Raw genomic sequence first — 18,943 nt, forward strand, 5'->3', positions numbered from 1 at the left:
TGCTGAAAGATAGTTGTTGTGTAAGAAAGAATTTCTGGCAAATGAGGTTATTGTAAAAAAAGTAAATAAATGATCTGTGTTTGTTTCTACACAAGTAAATACACCAGCAGAATGGGAGGGGACTAGTCTGAGAAGTCTTGAAATGTCAGTTGAAGATATCTGAGAATAATAATGGAATAATATAGGATAAGAAATCTCTTGCACCAGCTACTCATTCAATTATGCTAAAGAAATATGCTAAAGAAATTGCTACAAGAAATTGTTGAACTGCTAACTCTTGCCTGTAGTCTGTTGTTTAAATCATCTTATTAGCAAAATGACAAATGGAAATAAGATGACAGTTTTTGTTGTGGGGTTTTTTTGTTGTTGTTGGGTTTTCATTGGTTTTGGTTTTGTTTTTTTTTAAAGTTCTCTTAATTTGACTTTGTTAGCAGCTACATTAGTAAAACTGTTCTGGAAAAATAGATTTACTTGGCCCATGAATTAATATAATAAATGGGGAAGAGCAGACCTGACTTTGAGATTTTAATCATACCTCAGAAGTCTCGTAGAAGGGTCATCAGCATGTGAATAAGGATGATCTGGTTTATGTGGTTAACTCAATTTCCAAAAAGCTTTCAACAGGACCCTTTATCAAAGGCTTTTAAAAAATAAGAGGATGAGTGGGAAAGTCTTCTCTTGGATTAATGGCAGATTAAGTATTGAGTACAAAGGATGTAAGTAGTCATTTATTAAAAGAAGAATTATATTTCCAGAATGGTCCAGAATAATCAGAATTAAAATGAAGTGTTGAAGAAAGATCTCATCATACCAAATGATTTAAAGATGAAAGGCAGTTGGGATTCAGTATCGGCAGACACAGAGGAATACACAGGGGGAAGAACAGGCCTATTTTTCTGAATCAGAAAAGAGAATTTTTAGACCCTTTGTGTAGCTCCCTGAAAACACCAGCTGAGTAATTATCCAAATATAAAAAAAAAAAAAAACCAAAAAAAAACAAAAAAACAAACCCACATATTTGAGTAGTTGTTCTTGACAGTTCTTGCAGGGCTCTTAACAAATTAGGTACAGGGACATTGTTCCCAAAGTTTGTTTATTTTGAAGTTTGTCACGCTTGATTTTAGGTTTATGCAAGGGTTTGTGATTGAATTTTTCCCCTTCTACTGAAGAATGTGGAAAACACGGGGGGTTTCTGTGTGTCTGAGCCCTTAATTTCTAAGTAATTATTCAAAATAATTCTTAATGCAAACCAAAATATCATAACCGATTGTGTGAATGGATGGCTGAGCCACTGATAAGAGTGCTGTATAAAATCCTGGTTATCTGGTTTGAATGAGTGATATAGTGCAACTAGAAAAGGTGGATCAAAGGTTTTGATCAGAGATACAGGGTGGTTTCTACAAGAAAGGAGGTATTCCTGAGCTTCAAACAGATGATGGGAGTCGCGCAGTAAGTGTACAGACTTTGTAAAACCATGGGAGATATGGAGAAGATGAATAGGAAATATTCCTCTCTTTTCTTAAGGCAGGAACAATAACGTTGTTCAGTAGGAGGTTTGAAACAAAAGGAGGGTTTGGGGGATCGGGTTTTCTTTTTCTTGGTTAGTTTTCTTTTCATGAAGGTATAACTGGTTTAGAGATATCACCAAAAGAGGCATGGTACTGTGTATATGAATTCTGTCTCATGAAGAGCCATAAGGAGGGAGTAAATAGGGTAGTTAGTTATATTAGGAAAAATACATTTGTATGTTTTTTACCCATTTTCACTCCTGTCTGCTTTTCACAATTTCTGTATGTTAGAAATACACTTTGCTCTTCATGTGGCATGATCGTTCATTTTATGTTTTGCAGTTTATTAATCAAACTTCATTCCTTTAAACTCCATGCTTTTTATTATTGCTCCTGAAAAGAGCAAAATTCAGCTGATGAAGAAAAAAAATATAGAAAACCAAGCATTAATTTGCTCGATTCATATGTCACAGTTAACTGACAGTTGGATCACTATGAAGAAAGCATTTACTTAGCTCTGTATTTGTAAATGGCTAAGGCTAAAGTTGCACAGCCTTACGTAATCTTTGAGTGTTACCTTCATAGTAAAATATCAGTTGAATTCTAGTATTCAAAAGAATATAGCTGCCTGAAATTGTTTCATTAAAATATTTTACACATACCATGTAATTGAACTTTGGTAGAATATGGTATAGTATCACATAAGATTTTATGGGGATTAATCATCCTGTGCTTCCCAAACTCCATTTGATTTCATGATCAAGAGATGAAATATAGACTTGTTCCTTTAGACATGTCATTTAAATGCTGTAGCTGCATTGAAAGATGCACGATGTCTGTTTCTGACATGACCCTAGCTTCCAAAGCTGGTTCAGGATTTTATTCATTTGTTTTGTCCCTACTAGAAAGATACCCTGTAGTAAGGCTCTGCTTGTGTTCAGTGAAGGTGGCCATAGGAGATCACTCTGACTTGCCATGTTTTGCTTTAGTGGGAGTTTCTGAAGTGTGGGCTTGCCCTTGTGCTATGATTGAGCAACAGCTGGCATGGCGGTGTGACCTGAGAAGCAGGCAAGTTCAGTGTGACCACTGCCTGAAGTCAGTGGTTGCTCTCTGGGAGCATTGTCAGGATTCAAGCCAAGACTAGCTGGACTGGCACAGCACCAAAACAACTGATGAGCCAAATTAAAAAAAACAATGTGCTTTGCACATGTGAAGAATTGCAGCCAGCCAATTAATTTCTCTCTTAGTGTGATTGAAAGGAATTGATATGACAGATACAAATTGATACAGTATGTAGAGCTAGAATGAACACAAAAAGGGAAAAATAAAACCCTGGAAAGACATACTGTGTACATACTGTAACATGGTATAAATACATACAGTCATAGAAACATGGAATAGTTTGGGTTGGAAGGGGCTTTAAAAATCATCTAGTTCCAACCCCTCTGCTGTGGCCAAGGACACCCTCCACTAGACCAGGTTGCTCAAAGCCCCATCCAACCTGGCCTTGAACTCTGCCAGGGATGGGGCAGCCACAACTTCTCTGGGCAACCTGTTCCAGTGTCTCATCACCCTCATAGTGAAGAGGTTTTTTTCTAATGTCCAATCTAAATCTCCCCTCCGTCAGCTTAAAGCCATTTCTACTTGTCCTATTATGGTATGCCCTTGTAAAAAGTCCCTCTCCAGATTTCTTGTAGCCCCTTTAGGTACTGGAAGACTCCTCCAGGCTGAACAAGCCCAACTCTCTCAGGCTGTCTTTGTAGGAGAGGTGCTCCAGCCCTCTGATCATCTTCATGGCCCTCCTCTGGCCTCTCTCGAGCAGGTCCACGTCCCTCTTATGTTGTGGGCCCCAGATCTGAATGCAGTACTCCAGGTGGGGTCTCACAAGAGCATAGTAGAGCTCTGCCCTCGACCTACTTACTGGCTGTGTTCCTTTTGATGCAGCCCAGGGTAGCCTCCCCTGGCTAGTTTAGTTTAAATCCTTCTTCAACAGCTTGGCAAGCCTGGGACCTAAGACTGATGACTTCATTTTGACTCTTGAAACAACACAGTCTCAGGTTCTCTGCCTCATGTTAAGGTTATTAAAACTTTCATTAAAACAATAATAACAATAACGTATAAAACTAGGTGGTAAATGCTCCATCCCTGGCAGTGTTCAAGGCCAGGTTGGACAGAGCCTTGGGCGACACAGTCTAGTGTTAGGTGTCCCCACCCATGGCAGGGGGGTTGGAACTAGATGATCTTAAAGTCCTTTCTGACCAAAACCATTCTATGATTTTATGATTCATGATCTGACAAAATCCTGGTTCTGAAAATAGTCAATATCGCGAAATCTACTAACATAAATAGTATCAGATATGTAGATGCTCTTCCTTTTAATAAAACTGTGTTAATGTGATGCATGTTAACACAAGTGGGGGCTCAGTTTGGAGAGAAGTAATGATGCTTCTCTATAAATTACCAGTAAGATCTACAAAAGTACTTGGTGTTCTTCAGATGCCAGTGGTATAGAGCAAACTGTAAAATATATCCTGTACATAGGCTAGACTCTGTACATAGTCTAGACTCCTACACTGCTGGTATAAAAATCCTGTACATGCTAAAATAACCTGTGTTTTCTCTGAATGTTATAGATAGTTATTGAGAAACTTATTAATTTTGCTGTATAAATCTGCTGTATAACTTAGAGGAAGCTTCAACTATTATGGCATTTATGTAGCTTTCTGGACCTGATATTCAGTTTTCAATTTCTTAGTTTGATGTGTTTAGAGGATAATATTTTTTTAGACACTACATCCTCAGTAATTGCTAATTTTTGCATTACCCTAAGTTGGTAAAGAATCTGCTTAGCATCTGAAATTCAGCACATTTATCAAATGAGTTTTATAATATTCTAATATTATAGTACTATTTTGGCAGCATATTCTGTTTAATATTAAAGTAAAATTGCAGTAAATTTATCTTCCATAATACTTGGTTAATTCTGTTTATAGCACTTTGATTACAGTAAGCACGAAATGCCCATTTGTCTGAAGTATGAAGAGGTATAAAGCAAGTTTTCAAAATGAAAATGATTATGTTTTTTCCACTTATGCATAACCTGCTGCAGCTGTCTTCACACACACAGTACCATTTGTCATCCTGTGACCTGATCTGATGAGAAACAGATTTGCTATTATGTTAAGCATATTCCCAGATGGACAGAATTAAACTAAAATAGGAAAATACTGGTACTAAGATATAGCAATCACTTTTATAGCCTACGACTGAAAATAAGTAAAAGGGTGATAATTGGAAGAAGTAGAAAGATGATGATTTGAAAAATACTCTGACCATGAGCATGTACAGTAATAACAGTCGATCCATAGGGAATATATAGCTAAATTCTCTGTGATGGTGGTGGTTTGGTTTTTTTATAGTATCAGAGAATATAAGCAAGGAAAATATGTTAGACATTTTGCACCAGCAGCTTTATGAAGTATACTTAGAATTTAGATTACAACTTTCTTACTATCTCCATTTAATAGAAGAAAGTAGTTTTATTTTATCTACTTTTTCTTTCTTTTTTATTTACAGATCATGCAGTGTCTAACAGGTTTTTTTTTAAGAATGAGCTGTTAGTTGACTTTTTATCTAGTATTTCCAGAGTCTTGGATAAGCCTGCAATGGACATGTGTACTGCAATGGAAAGCAGAATTCTTAGAACCAAATATTCGTAAAATAATGAGAATATCATTATAATATGTAATAGTATATCTAATATGCAATACATTCTTATTAAATTTAACAAAATGGCTTCAAAGCTACAATGTATACAGGTAGCTTATAAGAACATGCTTAGAGCATATGATTGAATTATTTGGACTGATATTTTCCTAGCATCCATATTCTCATTGGACTGATAGATAGTCTTGATAAAATATAACCATATAAACTCGTTTTCCAGAAAGATAAGGAGTATCTGTCGATAGTGGTTTAGTAAATAGAAATGGTAGATGCTATCTAGCAGACTTTTAAATCTATGGTCATCTGGTTCAGCTATATTTATACATAAATTCATTTTTCTCTTGCATTCTATAGATATTATGAGAAATATGTTTGCATACAGTGTCGTGGTTTGAGCCCAGCCGGTAACTTGGAACCACGCAGCCGCTCGCTCACTCCCCCCCTTCTTTCTCCCCCCGCTCCCGGAGGGATGGGGAGGAGAATCGGAAGAATGTAACTCCCACGGGTTGAGATAAGAGCAGTCCAGTAACTAAGGTATAATACAAAACCACTACTGCTACCACCAATGATAATAACGATAAGGGAAATAACAAGGGGAGAGGATACAATTGCTCACCACCCGCCGAACGATACCCAGCCCGACCCGAGCAGTGATCTAGGCCTTCCGGGTAACTCCCCCCGGTTTATATACTGGGCATGATGTGCTGTGGTATGGAATACCCCTTTGGCTAGTTTGGGTCAGGTGTCCTGTCCCTGCTGCCTCCCGGCTTCCCCTCTTCCCTGGCAAAGCATGAGACTGAGAAAGTCCTTGGTCGGAGTAAATATTACTTAGCAACAACTAAAAACATCAGTGTTATCAGCGTTGTTCCCAGGTTGAAAGTTAAAAAACTCAGCAGTGCACCAGCTACTAAGAAGGAGAAAAATGACTGCTATAGCTGAACCCAGGACATACAGGATCATGCACAACATTACAAATAAGTTTGTTTCTCTGAAAATAGTAATACATAGATCAAGTATCCACTGGAGTGTGGGCATAGTGAAAAGCCTGACTCATGCAGCCCCAGAGTATTCAAAATACTTTTTTTTGAGGAAAAATGTTTCTTCCAGATTTGTAATTACAGTGTAGACTTGGAATGCACTGATAGCAAGCTCTGCTAAAAACAGGCCATCCTTTTCAAGTCCCTTCCTCTTTGATGTGGTGTTGTGACAATTCCTTAGAAAGGAATTCTGGTTTTCAGGTAGGTTTGGGTTATTTTGTTTTGTTTACCATAAATCCCTGTTGGACCTGTTATTTCCTATTCCCCATTCATCTTGAGAAGCCTCTACAAATTTCTTGGTCTTTCCATAGCAGCCTTGCACTGTATTACAGTGTGACAGTAGAAAATGGAACATTTCAGGCCTCCTGAGGAGTAAAGGTGATCTGTTCCTGAATTCACATTCTCTGGTAGGCATTGCATTCCCAGTTCTATGCTGTGTTCAACAAGGAAAAAAGAGTGCTCTGCTGCTTTCAAACACAGTGTAGAGTAAAGTGGATGGAATGTAGAGTATGTTTGTTATTCTATTTTTACTAAACAATAACGTAAAACCTAGGGCATTGCTAGCATTCGCCTTTTACTAGATAATTCTGGGTAAATCCTGCATGTGCACTGATGTACAGCAAGTTGCAAGAAAGATCCTATTTTAAGGTCATTCTTTGCTGAGATGCTTGGGTGCAGATGAAGTCTTCTCTTTGGTGGCAAAAGCATGAAGGGTGGGGGTCCATCCCTCATAGTCTCAAGTATCCCAGCACAATGGGTCCCCCAGAAACTGCAGTATGTGCTTTTGATAAGATGCCATGGTCTGCACAGGAGCTTATAATGCAGCATATTGATTTACAAGGGTCATGTCCCAGTGGCAAGTGTTAATCAGAATTTCTCTGATCTGCGGCAAGACAAGAGAAAATAATTACCTTAGCCCTAGATATTTTTTCTCCAAACTGTAATGACAGTTACAGTCTGTATTGTATGAGAGAATTGTTGCGTGGAATATTGAAGCTGAATGCCTGGAAAACTGTGCTGGGCAAAAGGGGTCAGTCCCTTGCGTGGGGTGGAAGATCCAGCTGGGTGCGTGACTGCTTTTTGCCGTGACAAATGCACCACGATTTTTAAGTCTTTGGAAGCTTTGGGAGGCAAAACCATTCTTCAAGCTCTCAGTAGGCCAAGGGAGGCCTGCATTGCTTCTTAGAAAATACCTGGTGCCAAAGCTCAACTCAGAAAACTTTCCTGCTCTAGTTACCATACACATTACAGCGTGCATGCTGTGCATGGTTTCTCCAAGTTGTTTTTTGTAATAGTCTTGGCTATAGGACCTTGCTGTTTTCCTTCTTCCACTCTATATTCTGCTAACTTTTTTTTAAGTTTAAAAGGGGAAAATTGGGAGATAACAACGTGAATGCATGCTGACCAAAAGAACTCTGAATAATATAAAACTATAAATTGATGTATGATAGCTAATGCCACATAATTTGCAACGCCTTTTTTTTTTTTTTTTTTTAATACCTCACTTTCAGAAAAATAATAGTGAAGGTCTTGATACTTTAAGACACATTTTTATAAGCAGGTATTATGCTAACAAAAATGTTAAATTTGTACTAATAACATATCCTGTGCTGGGGGCTGTGTGCTGGGATGTGCTAGTATTTTATTTTCAGTTAACATTCCTAAACAGCAATCTATTAGTAGATAGTAAGAGTGAAATGTCACTATACCATATAGCAAATAAAAATTTCTGTGTTTCTCTAAAAGAGATAGTGCAAGTTATGCCTTTTTCCTAAATTTGAGTCTTTCAGGAGATCTGTACATAGTACTGAAGTACTGTGTAAACAGGTTCATTACCCACCTGCCAGAAATGGCATATCTCATTTCACTGCAGTTGTAAATATTTGAGGGTTTATGTGTGAGTATCTTGGTTTTATTTCCAGTTCTGTTAGAATGGATGATGAGCAATATTATTATTTGGAAAGGTATTTATTACAGCCAAACATTTAACTGAGGAAAATGGACTTCACACTCTACTGTTTTGCCTCATGTTTGTGAGTTCATTTAGAGTTACAAGCCCATTAGCAATGAAAGAGTTCAAGTTTATCACGATCATTATACCCTTTTGAACCCCTAGGCTCTTTGTGGTCTGAATTTCTGTGCTTTTATACTTACCTGATAGCTGGAGGTCCAATTTTATTATTTTTAAACAAATGTTGTGTAAATGTATTTCCAACGGTTTTTTGTTTTGTATGGCTTAGGGTTTTTTGTTGTTGCTGTTTTGGGGTTTTCTGTTTGTTTGGGGTTGGTTTGTTTTTAAATAATGATACTCCAAACCAGTAAAATTCCCAAACTTTGTAAATATGTCTCTATGCTAGAAGGATGTAAAGATACAATTCTTCATTTACAGTTGTACAACCAGCTAGTTGGCTGGTTCATTTGTTAGGGTTTTATTCTTCAACAGTTCAAGCATTTAATCTGAGTTTCTCCTCCTAGATATTTATCAGAACAACACAAAAATGTGATCAACATTTTGTCTTCAAATAAGGTGTTTAAACTGACATGAACTCATGAAATTGCCTGGGGACAGCTTGCAGGCTCCCTCATGAACCTAGGTTTGGCTACAGTCTTAGCTATTACGTTAATTTTTCATGCAAGTCAAATTGAGTTTTAGTCAATGCTTATGTCTCTAAGTGGTACTTATTTTCTTTTCTCCACCCAGTTAATACCAGAATTGCTGTTGTTTTGACTGATGTGAGACAAAAAGATGTATGCATGAGAAAGGTGCTTTACTTTTCCTGTGAATGTCTGTTATGCTTTCTTCTTCTTCCTTTCCAAGATCAAGAGCTCCACAATAGCGCTTCTGAATTGATATTTCTCTAATGCTGTTTTGTATGAGTGAAATTAGAACACTTCATAATCATTCCTTAACTGAAAAAGAATGATCTGATAGAATCTTCAGTAAAAAAGGCTTAAAAGATGCAGAAAACAATGAAATGGGCTTCTGTGCAGGGATCTAATCACATTTCTGTGTAATGACTTTGGATGCATTAATTTGTTTATGCAGCAACTTAGAATATGTTATTGAAAATACCACACATGACAAAGCTTCAACTATTATGGCATTTGTGTAGCTTTCTGGACCTGACATTCAGTTTTCAATTTCTTAGTTTGATGTGTTTAGAGGATGATATTTTTGTCACATGACAAAGGAGAATGGAGTTTCATTACTTGAATGTAATTATCTCACTCTATGTGAAACAGCCTTTTCTTGTCAAGAGCAAAGTAAAAGTGCTAAGCCTATTATAACATCTCTTTTGATGTGTTTTGTAGGATGGAATAAAAGATGAATGCTCAGTGCTGAAGCTGCAGCTGAAGGAGAGAGATGAACTCATAGCCCAACTTCGTGAGGAGCTGGTAAGCAGGAGAAGCAATTGGTTTTGGCTGTTGGTGGTTTTCAGTGGTTTGTTCTGGTTTTGGTTTTGGGGTTTTTTTTTTTGTTTGTTTGGTTGGTTTTTTTTGGTGGCTTTGTTTGGTTGTGGTTTTTTTCTTTTAAATTAATTTACCTGATACTGTCATTCCAGACCAGAAACTAGAGATACAATCTCACACCTGCTACAGAATAGCTAGCCTCGGGCTATGTTAATTATTCAGATAAACACTGAGAACACTGACTGTACATTTTTAGGAACGTGCCAGCCTCTGAAGTGGCTGCTATCTAGATGCACTGCTAGTAGAAGTTTCCTTGAAAAGATTGTGTTGACAGTTGTCTCACAGTATCAGAGACAGAGAAATAGCACAGCACTCTATGCATATGACAGAAATCTTGAAGGGCCATGCACATGTCCTGATGAATTGTGACCACTTCTCCCATGGGAGCTTTTCACTTGTTCAGTAGAAAATGAAATACTTTTATTCTCCTTAATAGATGTCTTTAAATAAAATACTAAATATTCTTATACTTGCTAAGCCTTTCCTTAGTGTATGAGCTACTAATGCTTGAGTACTGCTATTTTAAGGATAGACAGAATAGCCTTAAGTGACTGAGATTAAATATGATATAGCAATTAACAAACACATGAATATGCATTTTATTTTCTTCTTAAGGCTGCACTAACATAATTTTTAAATTCCATTTTTGGTTGAACATGATTTAAACATGTATGTCTTCAGTATTTTTAAAGGAGAGATTTTTCCACCTCCTCTCACAAACAGATAACTTAGACTTTGCAGAGAAAGCATGTAGGGTCATCACATTCAGGAAGACATTCAGCACATACACTGTTTGCATGGAAGGTGTAGGTGTGCAGGCACCTAACATTTTGTATAAGCACCCTTTGGGAGGAGAAGTTGTTTCCGTATTTGCATCTTAATTATCTGATCTAGCTCAGGGACTTTTTATGCCTTACTGTCTCATGCCTAGTGGCTAGCTCAGAATTTGGACAGAATGAATTCAGGTCCATCCATTACTGCATCTTTTATGAACTAACCAAAACCACCAGCACAAATAGCTAAGTTTCAAGTTGCATGGGAAAAATGTAATACTGCTCAAGGATGAAAGATTTCTGTGCCGTATTAACATCTGCAAAATAAATACAGGTCATCAATATTCTTTGTTTCATATTTGGCTACATTAAGGAATGATGTATTATGTAATTATTATCTAAAATTAAATGACAAAATGGGACACAGGGAACATCAAGCTTCTGCACAGTCCTAGAGCATTAATTTTACATCAGTCTAGTTCAGAACATACGCTATTTAGCTGGTCGACAATTTTGTCAGTGTAAAATTATCCTGTGTTGATATAGTGAGCTGTAGCTCATTTGCTGTTAACTGTTGTCAAAGTTCATCTGTATATATGTCAGTTGCAGAAAAAAGTCCCACGGGGAATTTAGTTCTTGTACCTCATAAGAGACAGAAAAGTGCATCTTTCTAGGGCCATGAAATAAGCATTTCCATATGATTGGAAGTAAGTATCAGTGATTTAATCTATGATTTACTGACTTAAGTGTTGATACTCTAGGACTTATAAAATAGAGTTCAGGTGGGATCCTTGAGACCACATTAAGTCAATTGAAATTTAGTTATGAGGGGACTCAGTATGTCTCATTTACTCCTATTGAACTAAATAAAGCCAGACTGGTAGATGAACATGTAGTAGGTGCGCACAGGATTGGAACAAATGGTTTTGTGCGTGAGGTGTGCAAGTATGGAGTCAATATGCTAGCTTTGGCCATCTGTGTATTTTTTTAATCTCTACCATGTATTTTCCTACAGTACTATTTATCTATAAAAAGTTGGGGGTGTTGTTTCTTTGTTTAGGGATGTGATGTTGTAAGACCTGCCAGGATTTCTAGAGCAGGTAGAATTAAAGTGACAGGAAAGTAAAAGAGCTCACTAAAAACACACTTTGAACTTGTGCCAGAACATTTTGACAATCTTTTGGAAACAAAGTGACTGTATCATTTTGTCAGTATCCACTGGATCTCTAAATTGAAGTTGACTTATTGAAGGACCTGAACAATCTAACAAGGGAAGTACCTGCTCAGCTTAGGCTTTTCTTAAGTTAGGCAGCTATGGAGGAGCTCTTTACAACTGTGGTTTTGATCTTGAGCATCTAAAAGTCTCAATATACTTAGCACCTGTTGTTTCCCTGATGCCTGTTATGAGCCTGTATGAGGCTGAGGATGCAACTTGAAGTCCTCTGAAGAGCAGCAGGGCTTCAGTCTCTCTGGCCACCACCTCTTGCACTGCACATCCAGTGTTCTTTTCATGGAAGACCCCTCCACAGCAGTGCTACTAAATACTGAGGCCTACCGAAAGATACACCCAGGGTTCCCTCTGTAGTTTGCTCTGGGGCCTTTTGCAGGGCCACTCTGGGTGCTGGGCAGTCATCGTGATCCCTTTTCTGTGTTTCTCTGCCCTCCCAATGGGAGCTTCATGCAGTTTGCTTCTCATTGCTTAAGGTGAAGGAGCTGCATGGGGTGGATGATTCAAGAAAAGTAAGCGCTGGGTTTAGAGCTGTTAAAAATTAAGTACACTTCAAGTACAGCATAGAAGATGCTGATAAAAATGTTTTCTTCGCTAGTAAAAATCATCTAAAAATTGAATCAAAACATGCTTTAGTATTCTGCAAATCCTACAGTTATTGTTTGTAAGACTGTAAATATTTGTAAAGTGGAAGTTTACAAAAGATTAGTAGAACAGTAATTTTTGGGTAATGAAACTGTATACCTTTTCACTTAGCTACAGTATATTATAGACATGATGGATAACTTGGATGGAGTACTTGATGGATAACTACCATTTTTATTCTCGTATCTTAGGGCAATCCATGTTCCATTGTCATTCTGAATATGGAAATATAACAGTTGTAAATACTGCCTTTCTGTCTTGAAATCATGACATCATGATGTTAATTCAGAGGTAGCACTTTAACACAAGTATCTATTTGAATGGGAGTCAGTTTTGTACTTCCTGACAGAGGTGTATGGAAATATGCAGTTTCCTTCAGTTAAGTTGGGTGCTTGCACGTAGATTTTAAACCCTTGGTTAATTAGTTTTTCCACAGGACTCTACCACTAACTTAAAGTGAGCTTCAGGTAAATTTTGGCTCTTGAGGAACTTTTGTTTCTTTACTTTTTCTAGAATTTTCTACTAGTCTTCCCCTTCCCCCTTTATCTCATTAAAAAAAAAAAAAAAGGAAGAAGAAACTTTTAAGAAAGCATTTCTACCACATTTGAGTGCATTATGAAGGAAAACTTGAACAGAGCTGAGTGTGGAAAATGTCAATGGAGTGTGAGCTGACTTGCTTCAGAGCACCTGCAACTGTTCTCTTTCCTAATTGCTATCTATCCCTTGAAGGGAGAAAAGGGTAAATCTTTAAGGAATGAAACCAGGGATTTAGATGTTCAGCTACAGGACCCAGGTAGAAAGGATAAAATGCAAGGAGCCCTCACCTCTGAGCAAACAAAAAAGTTATAAAAGTAGTCCCTCACCAATCTTTTTATTTGTTCTCTTTTTAGTGATAATTTTGGATTGACCCCTTGGTCACCAGAAATGTGTCTGTCTGTCTTTGGAAGGATAAATATAGGTAGACAGAGCAGTGGAATTAATTATTCTCTCATCTCCTGAAAAATACCTGCTTCAGAAACTGGCAGAGAGTTTGGCTTCCAAGATGTCAGGTGCTCAGAAGTGCTCTAAAGCTGCTTGGGAATGGGGAACTTGAGCAGTAACTTCAAATTTGAGTTCATGGCATTGCTTTGCTTTAAAGCTGCACTCGTGTGAAAATACTCTCTTATCCAGAAAATCAAAGAAAGAAAGTGAATCTATTCTGCAGTGTTGGGTAAAAGGTTTGCTTTTGGTAAAAGTACTTGCTTCCTCTTGTTCTCTCTCTCCCCACCCCCTAAAATAAACAAAATGAGTCTCAATTTTCATTGGGCTCAGATTTTTGAAACCTCAGCTGTCTCCTACCTGCCTCTACCGACAACTGGCATCTTCATGTGCATTTTTCCAAATAAATCTTTTTCCATTGCAGTGTGAGCATTTTAGAATGACTTTAAGCATAAAATATTTTCATGGTATAGTGGCAAAAATAACTGAGCGCTGCTTACATTAACATTTATTCTACTGCTGTCCTTTGTACAGCGGTATTCACACTGAAAAATGAGTGTTAACAACATTATCCTTTCAACCTAGATTTCCCTGTGTAACTTGAGTGTGTGTTGTGCCATCAAAATAAAAAATGTAGTGAGGTGGTTGGGTGGATTACAAGTGGAACTGGAGGCAAAGTTGGGTTAAGAAACTAATCCTCCTTATAGCGCAGCTGTTTGAGATATTTTTCTGCTGTGGAGGTGGCTCTTTATCAAATGTTAGACATTTTGCATTATGGAGTAGCTGGATACAGTGCTAGCTTTACCTTAAGATGTAGGAATTAATGCTTTAGGACTAGAAACTCTGGAATCAGCTCAACAAAACATTTCCTAAATATAGTGTATTCCTGCAGGGTAGAATGATGGCAAGCTTAGCTCTTTTCTGTAGGTTTATTTTAGTAATGGGCAATTAGCCAGTTGCTGCAGTTTTGAAGTTTCATGAAGATGAGTACTTGTTATCCAGCTTTGAAGTATAACAGAAAGCCTGAGATGCACTTGAATCCTCCTGATGAACGGTTTACTCTTGGGTTAAGTGTAAAAGTCACCTCAAAATGTATTTATGCCAACATAGATGCCTTGGATTGTACAGTCTTCAAATGAAAACTTTTGTTTTAACAGGTCAGGTGTGAGATTTTGGCAAAATAAATTGGTGAACTTGTGGTGAATATCATTTTTTGAATTGTTAGGAAAAATCCAGATTTTGTTCAGTCTACTTTCAAAATTTTAAAAAAGTTGTCCTTGAAGATTTAAAGAAATCAGGTAATTCACATTCAAAAATAGTAATTAGGCCTTATATTTAAAAAAATAATAAATAGATTAATCTTTACACTGATTACCCACTTCCGCTACATTCTGCTGGTTTGTAGTTTTATTTCATGTTGGCTCTTTTATGAGGGGATATTACAGACCCATGGATGATTTACATAAGAACAGGCAGTTGTAAGTACTTTCAAATCCGTTTTCTTCCTCATATTTAAGAAACATTAAGAGCAGAAGAGAAATAGATTAGGTATACTTAAACATTATTAAAGCATCAGGCTTCTTTCTCCCTTTTTTACAGGAGAATTAATTGCATGTATTCCAGAAAAGGCTTATCTGAGCTGTAATTACTCTCTCAATCAGTTCCACAAGACAGACATGGAGTGTGGAAGTGGCAATATCCTATGACACACAATGGGGATTAGGCTCCAATTCCCTTGATGAGAAGCTGCTAGTCAGATAGAATCTTTAATTTTCCTTGGCACTTCTGGAGGTGATTCTGCGTATGAAGTTAAGTCCCTATCACAAACTATTGTCATATCGTGGTGTTTGGCATAGATAAACAATTATGTCACTGCCATAGAGTAGTGTCTTCCTGGTCTCAATGAGATTCTGCTCCTGAGTGCTTCATAAAAATAACATTGCAGAAATAAGCAAATCTGAAATGCAAGATTTGTCCAAAGCCTCCCTTGAGATACAGTGCTGAGGCTTACACTCCCGTAATAATAATGCACCGTACATGCTTGTCTTTGGCAGCAGTGTCACTTGTAGACTGCTGCCTTTATGAGCAGTAACCTGTGTTCTTGGCGTTCTGTGGAGTTAAGATGCTGTGCCTCACCTGAGGAGCTAACTGTAGCAGTCCTCACTTAAGACTTGCAAAGGGAGTTTTCATGGTGCAAACCAGGATTTGTACCGAGGCTTCTTGAGTAATTGAGGCAAAGGAAAATCTGTGGTGTTTTATAAGTGTCTAGGAATAAAAGATATGAGGAAGGTAGCAAAGAGCCAGTGGCATTTTTGTATAGTTTTAATTGCTCAAAATACTGGACTTTTTAAATTCAGTTTGCATTTTTCGTATATACATATACAAAGATGTGTGCACACATATATATGAATATGTATATAGATACACAGAAACATGCATGCATTCGCGCACACACACACACACACACAAGCTTTCTCTTTTATTCAGTATGCTTCTTGGTAATTACTTTCCACTCAAAAATTACTAACTCTTTTTTAAAGAATATTGTAGAAGGAAAATTGGCTAAAAATATGGACATCTACTGTTGCTTGACACAGCGCTATGTTCCTGATACTGGATGAATTCTCAAAAAAGTACTTAATTTTGAGCTTGCATGAAAAAGACTGCTGTCAGTATCATCTAAAGACATGCTATTGCATTACATGTGTTTATAAGAGCAAAATGAGTGATGTTGCTAGAAAAACAAATACACATATGCTGGAAAGCTTGTTTTGCTTCAGTTTAATTTGTATGACTTAATGGTTTCAGCATGTTGCTAAAGGCATCTGTGTGACATATTTTTACTGTAGTCATCTGATGGGGATGAGTTTCAGATTAATAAATGCTTTATACTCAGCTCTGCGCAGCAATGTATAATCAATCAACTGATACTGTTGTTTCTTCCAATTATTAATTTTCTGGCTGGGGAGAGATTTTTGCTGTTGAAGATGTGGGGATATCTGTCAGTACAGTTCACTATGGATCTAATATAAGAATAATGTTTTGCTTGCTCTTTTCCATTTCCCCTCCCAGCCCCGCCCCCCCAGTTATAATTCAGTGTCTTGTCCAGTTTTCTTTGCTGTACCTGGGCACAATTCACAGGAAAATCTGTGTGTACGCACTGCTGTAGCAAACATCACTAATGAAGAATTATCTCTATTTTAATAGCAAAAAGCTATTTTTGTTTTCAATCTTGTGAAGTTCTGTAAGGAAAGTGTTATGCAATTTCAGTCCTTAATGAATAGTGTTTTTTCCTTCACTCACAGTATAGTCCACCATTTAAATACATTAAATATTTTTGTCTATAAAGGAGAATCTTTTAGAGAAGAAAGATAATAAACATTCATTTGAAAATATTAATGTAAGTACTGGGAAACTCTTCTTATGACAGCGAGAGCCTGGACTGCAATCTCTGTCCTTTCCTGAATAAGTAACCTAACAAGAAATTAGCTGTTTTAAGTTATTTGTTAGATCTCACTAACATTGCTTCACAGAAATTGACTCCATGGATTCTCTCCAAGTTTTGTATGTTGGTTTTTTCTTTCTTCCCGTCCTCTTATTACTTAATTTCAGTTTGTATGCAAGGAAAAAATGTTACTTGAGGTACAAGAGATTTCAGAGGTTTTATTTAACCTCTTTTTCAAAGACTGAAAGTGTTCTCACTGAAGATGCTTTTTATACTCTGGTATGATGAATATTGCATGAGTCAAAGGGTGCTCAAACACTCAGGTGCTGTGCTTTCCTTGAGACACAGTCTTTAGTGATTTTAAGTTGTGTTTACAGCTGGGACATGTATGTGAAGTTTTACTGTAACATAGTAAAGTTTACTGTAACTTTCATAGAAGGTACTGTTGTATGTCTCATTTGTCTATGTGAAGTCTTAGCTCTGAAATAGGGAAAATATTTCTGTTACTTCTTCCAGGTTTTGGGTAACAAAAACGTCCTTTTCCATGGCTGTTTTAAATTGATTTGGTCTGGAGGCTGGGAAGTGAAGGTAGTAGAGACATCAAAGTGAGAAATTTTCCCATGCTTGAGATAAGTGAATTAAATAGAATAAAGCATTATTGATCTTCTGCATCCAAGTAGCTAATCAGCATCTTGGATGTCCTGTGTTTTCACTAGAATGGACAAGAAGGATGCTGATGCTAGATAGCTACTGGAATACTGGAAATGTTGCCATTTATTTCAGAGCACTTACATAAATTCCCTTTCCTTCCTCTCCTTTGGGTTTCGTTGTTTGGCTTGTTTGGGGATAATTTTTTTTTTTTTTATTTTTTTTTTGAGGACAATAGAAATCGGACAGCAAGACACAGGTTTTGCTCACAGAGCCAAGCCTCCTTCTTCTATCCAGCTGTTTAATGCTCCACTTTGGGTCTTTCTTTGATGTTTTGATTACCTGTATCTATCTTCATCTTTTGAAATATTGTTCCCTCTTATTTTCTTTAGAAACCACACACAGTGTGCGCTTCTAATGTGTCATGCATGTTTTATCCATTGTATGAGAAGTTTGACTTGATGCCCGATTCTGATTTTTGGCTGGAGGCTGCTGCTATTTGCAAGCTCCGTCATTCAGATTTATGTTCAGCTGTAATATCTTTGACTCTGGATGAGATTTCACTGGTGTCCCAATATAACAAGGGGATGGTTCTATGGCAAAGCTTTCAGAAATTACCTGCTTATTACTCTGTATTTAAACTGGGGGTTTGATGAAATAGGCAGTGGTCTGTACAAATGCTTTGTCATTTTTTAGGGAGGAGGCAGATGATTGAAGCTCATTCATGCTGCATGGTAGTAAAAAGTGTCATGTGGGATATCATAGATAAACAGCGTATTACAAGACTATATACTAAAGTCTGACTAGTGTCCTAGCAGAAAGCTAGCTTGCAAATTTCTACTTTCATTGGTAATTTTTTTCAAAAAATATTGTTTAAGTAATCTCTTTTCATATATTGGCTCCTTTGGTAGTTTAACCAGATGAGCTTTTTATGCACCTTTGAATCTGGATTTAGAAGAAGATAAAAAGGTAACATATGGTCATCATTAGAAAATCAAGTAAAAACTAATGAACTTACTGACTTTTAACCAAATATTACATCTAAATTACAAGGAGAAAGTTGCTACTGGTTAATAGTAGATTAACTTAATCTCACACATTATACATTTATTTGGCTTGTCTGGGGTTTTTAATTCTGAATATTTTTCTTTTTTCGTTAGGTTGTTCTGTATGGCTGTAAAATAAAAGCCATGAACTGTTTCTTGCTTTTCTTTGTTGAGTTCAGAGTATAGTGCAAATATATCTTAGGTTTGGTCGTGGTTTTGTGTGTGTGTCCAAGGTATTGTTTATGAATTATTCAGTATGTTTGAAATGTACTTAACATATTTTGGAGTTTTCTAGTAATAATGCAAGACATTTATCTTACATTTCCCAATTTGACTTACAGATTATATTGTTTTTCCCCAAGGGAGCTCTTGTGATTTACCAGAAGCATAATAGAGTTTGCAGGCTTTAGTATTTATCAGAATTCACCGATTATCAAC

The 18,943-nt window shown here is 37.0% G+C and overlaps 1 protein-coding gene across 5 annotated transcripts in view; it reads left to right on the forward strand.

Moving 5' to 3' along the window:
- CCSER1 (coiled-coil serine rich protein 1) overlaps positions 1-18,943 on the forward strand; it is a 684,293-nt gene that overhangs the window by 362,497 nt on the left and 302,853 nt on the right. For all 5 annotated transcript variants that reach the window (XM_030492379.1, XM_030492381.1, XM_030492382.2 and 2 more), the window contains one exon: positions 9,584-9,667. In XM_030492379.1, coding sequence (XP_030348239.1) covers positions 9,584-9,667 — 84 coding nt within the window. The remainder of the gene's footprint in view (positions 1-9,583; positions 9,668-18,943) is intronic.

Source organism: Strigops habroptila, chromosome 7 (assembly GCF_004027225.2).
Source record: "Strigops habroptila isolate Jane chromosome 7, bStrHab1.2.pri, whole genome shotgun sequence".
NCBI lineage: Eukaryota > Metazoa > Chordata > Aves > Psittaciformes > Psittacidae > Strigops > Strigops habroptila.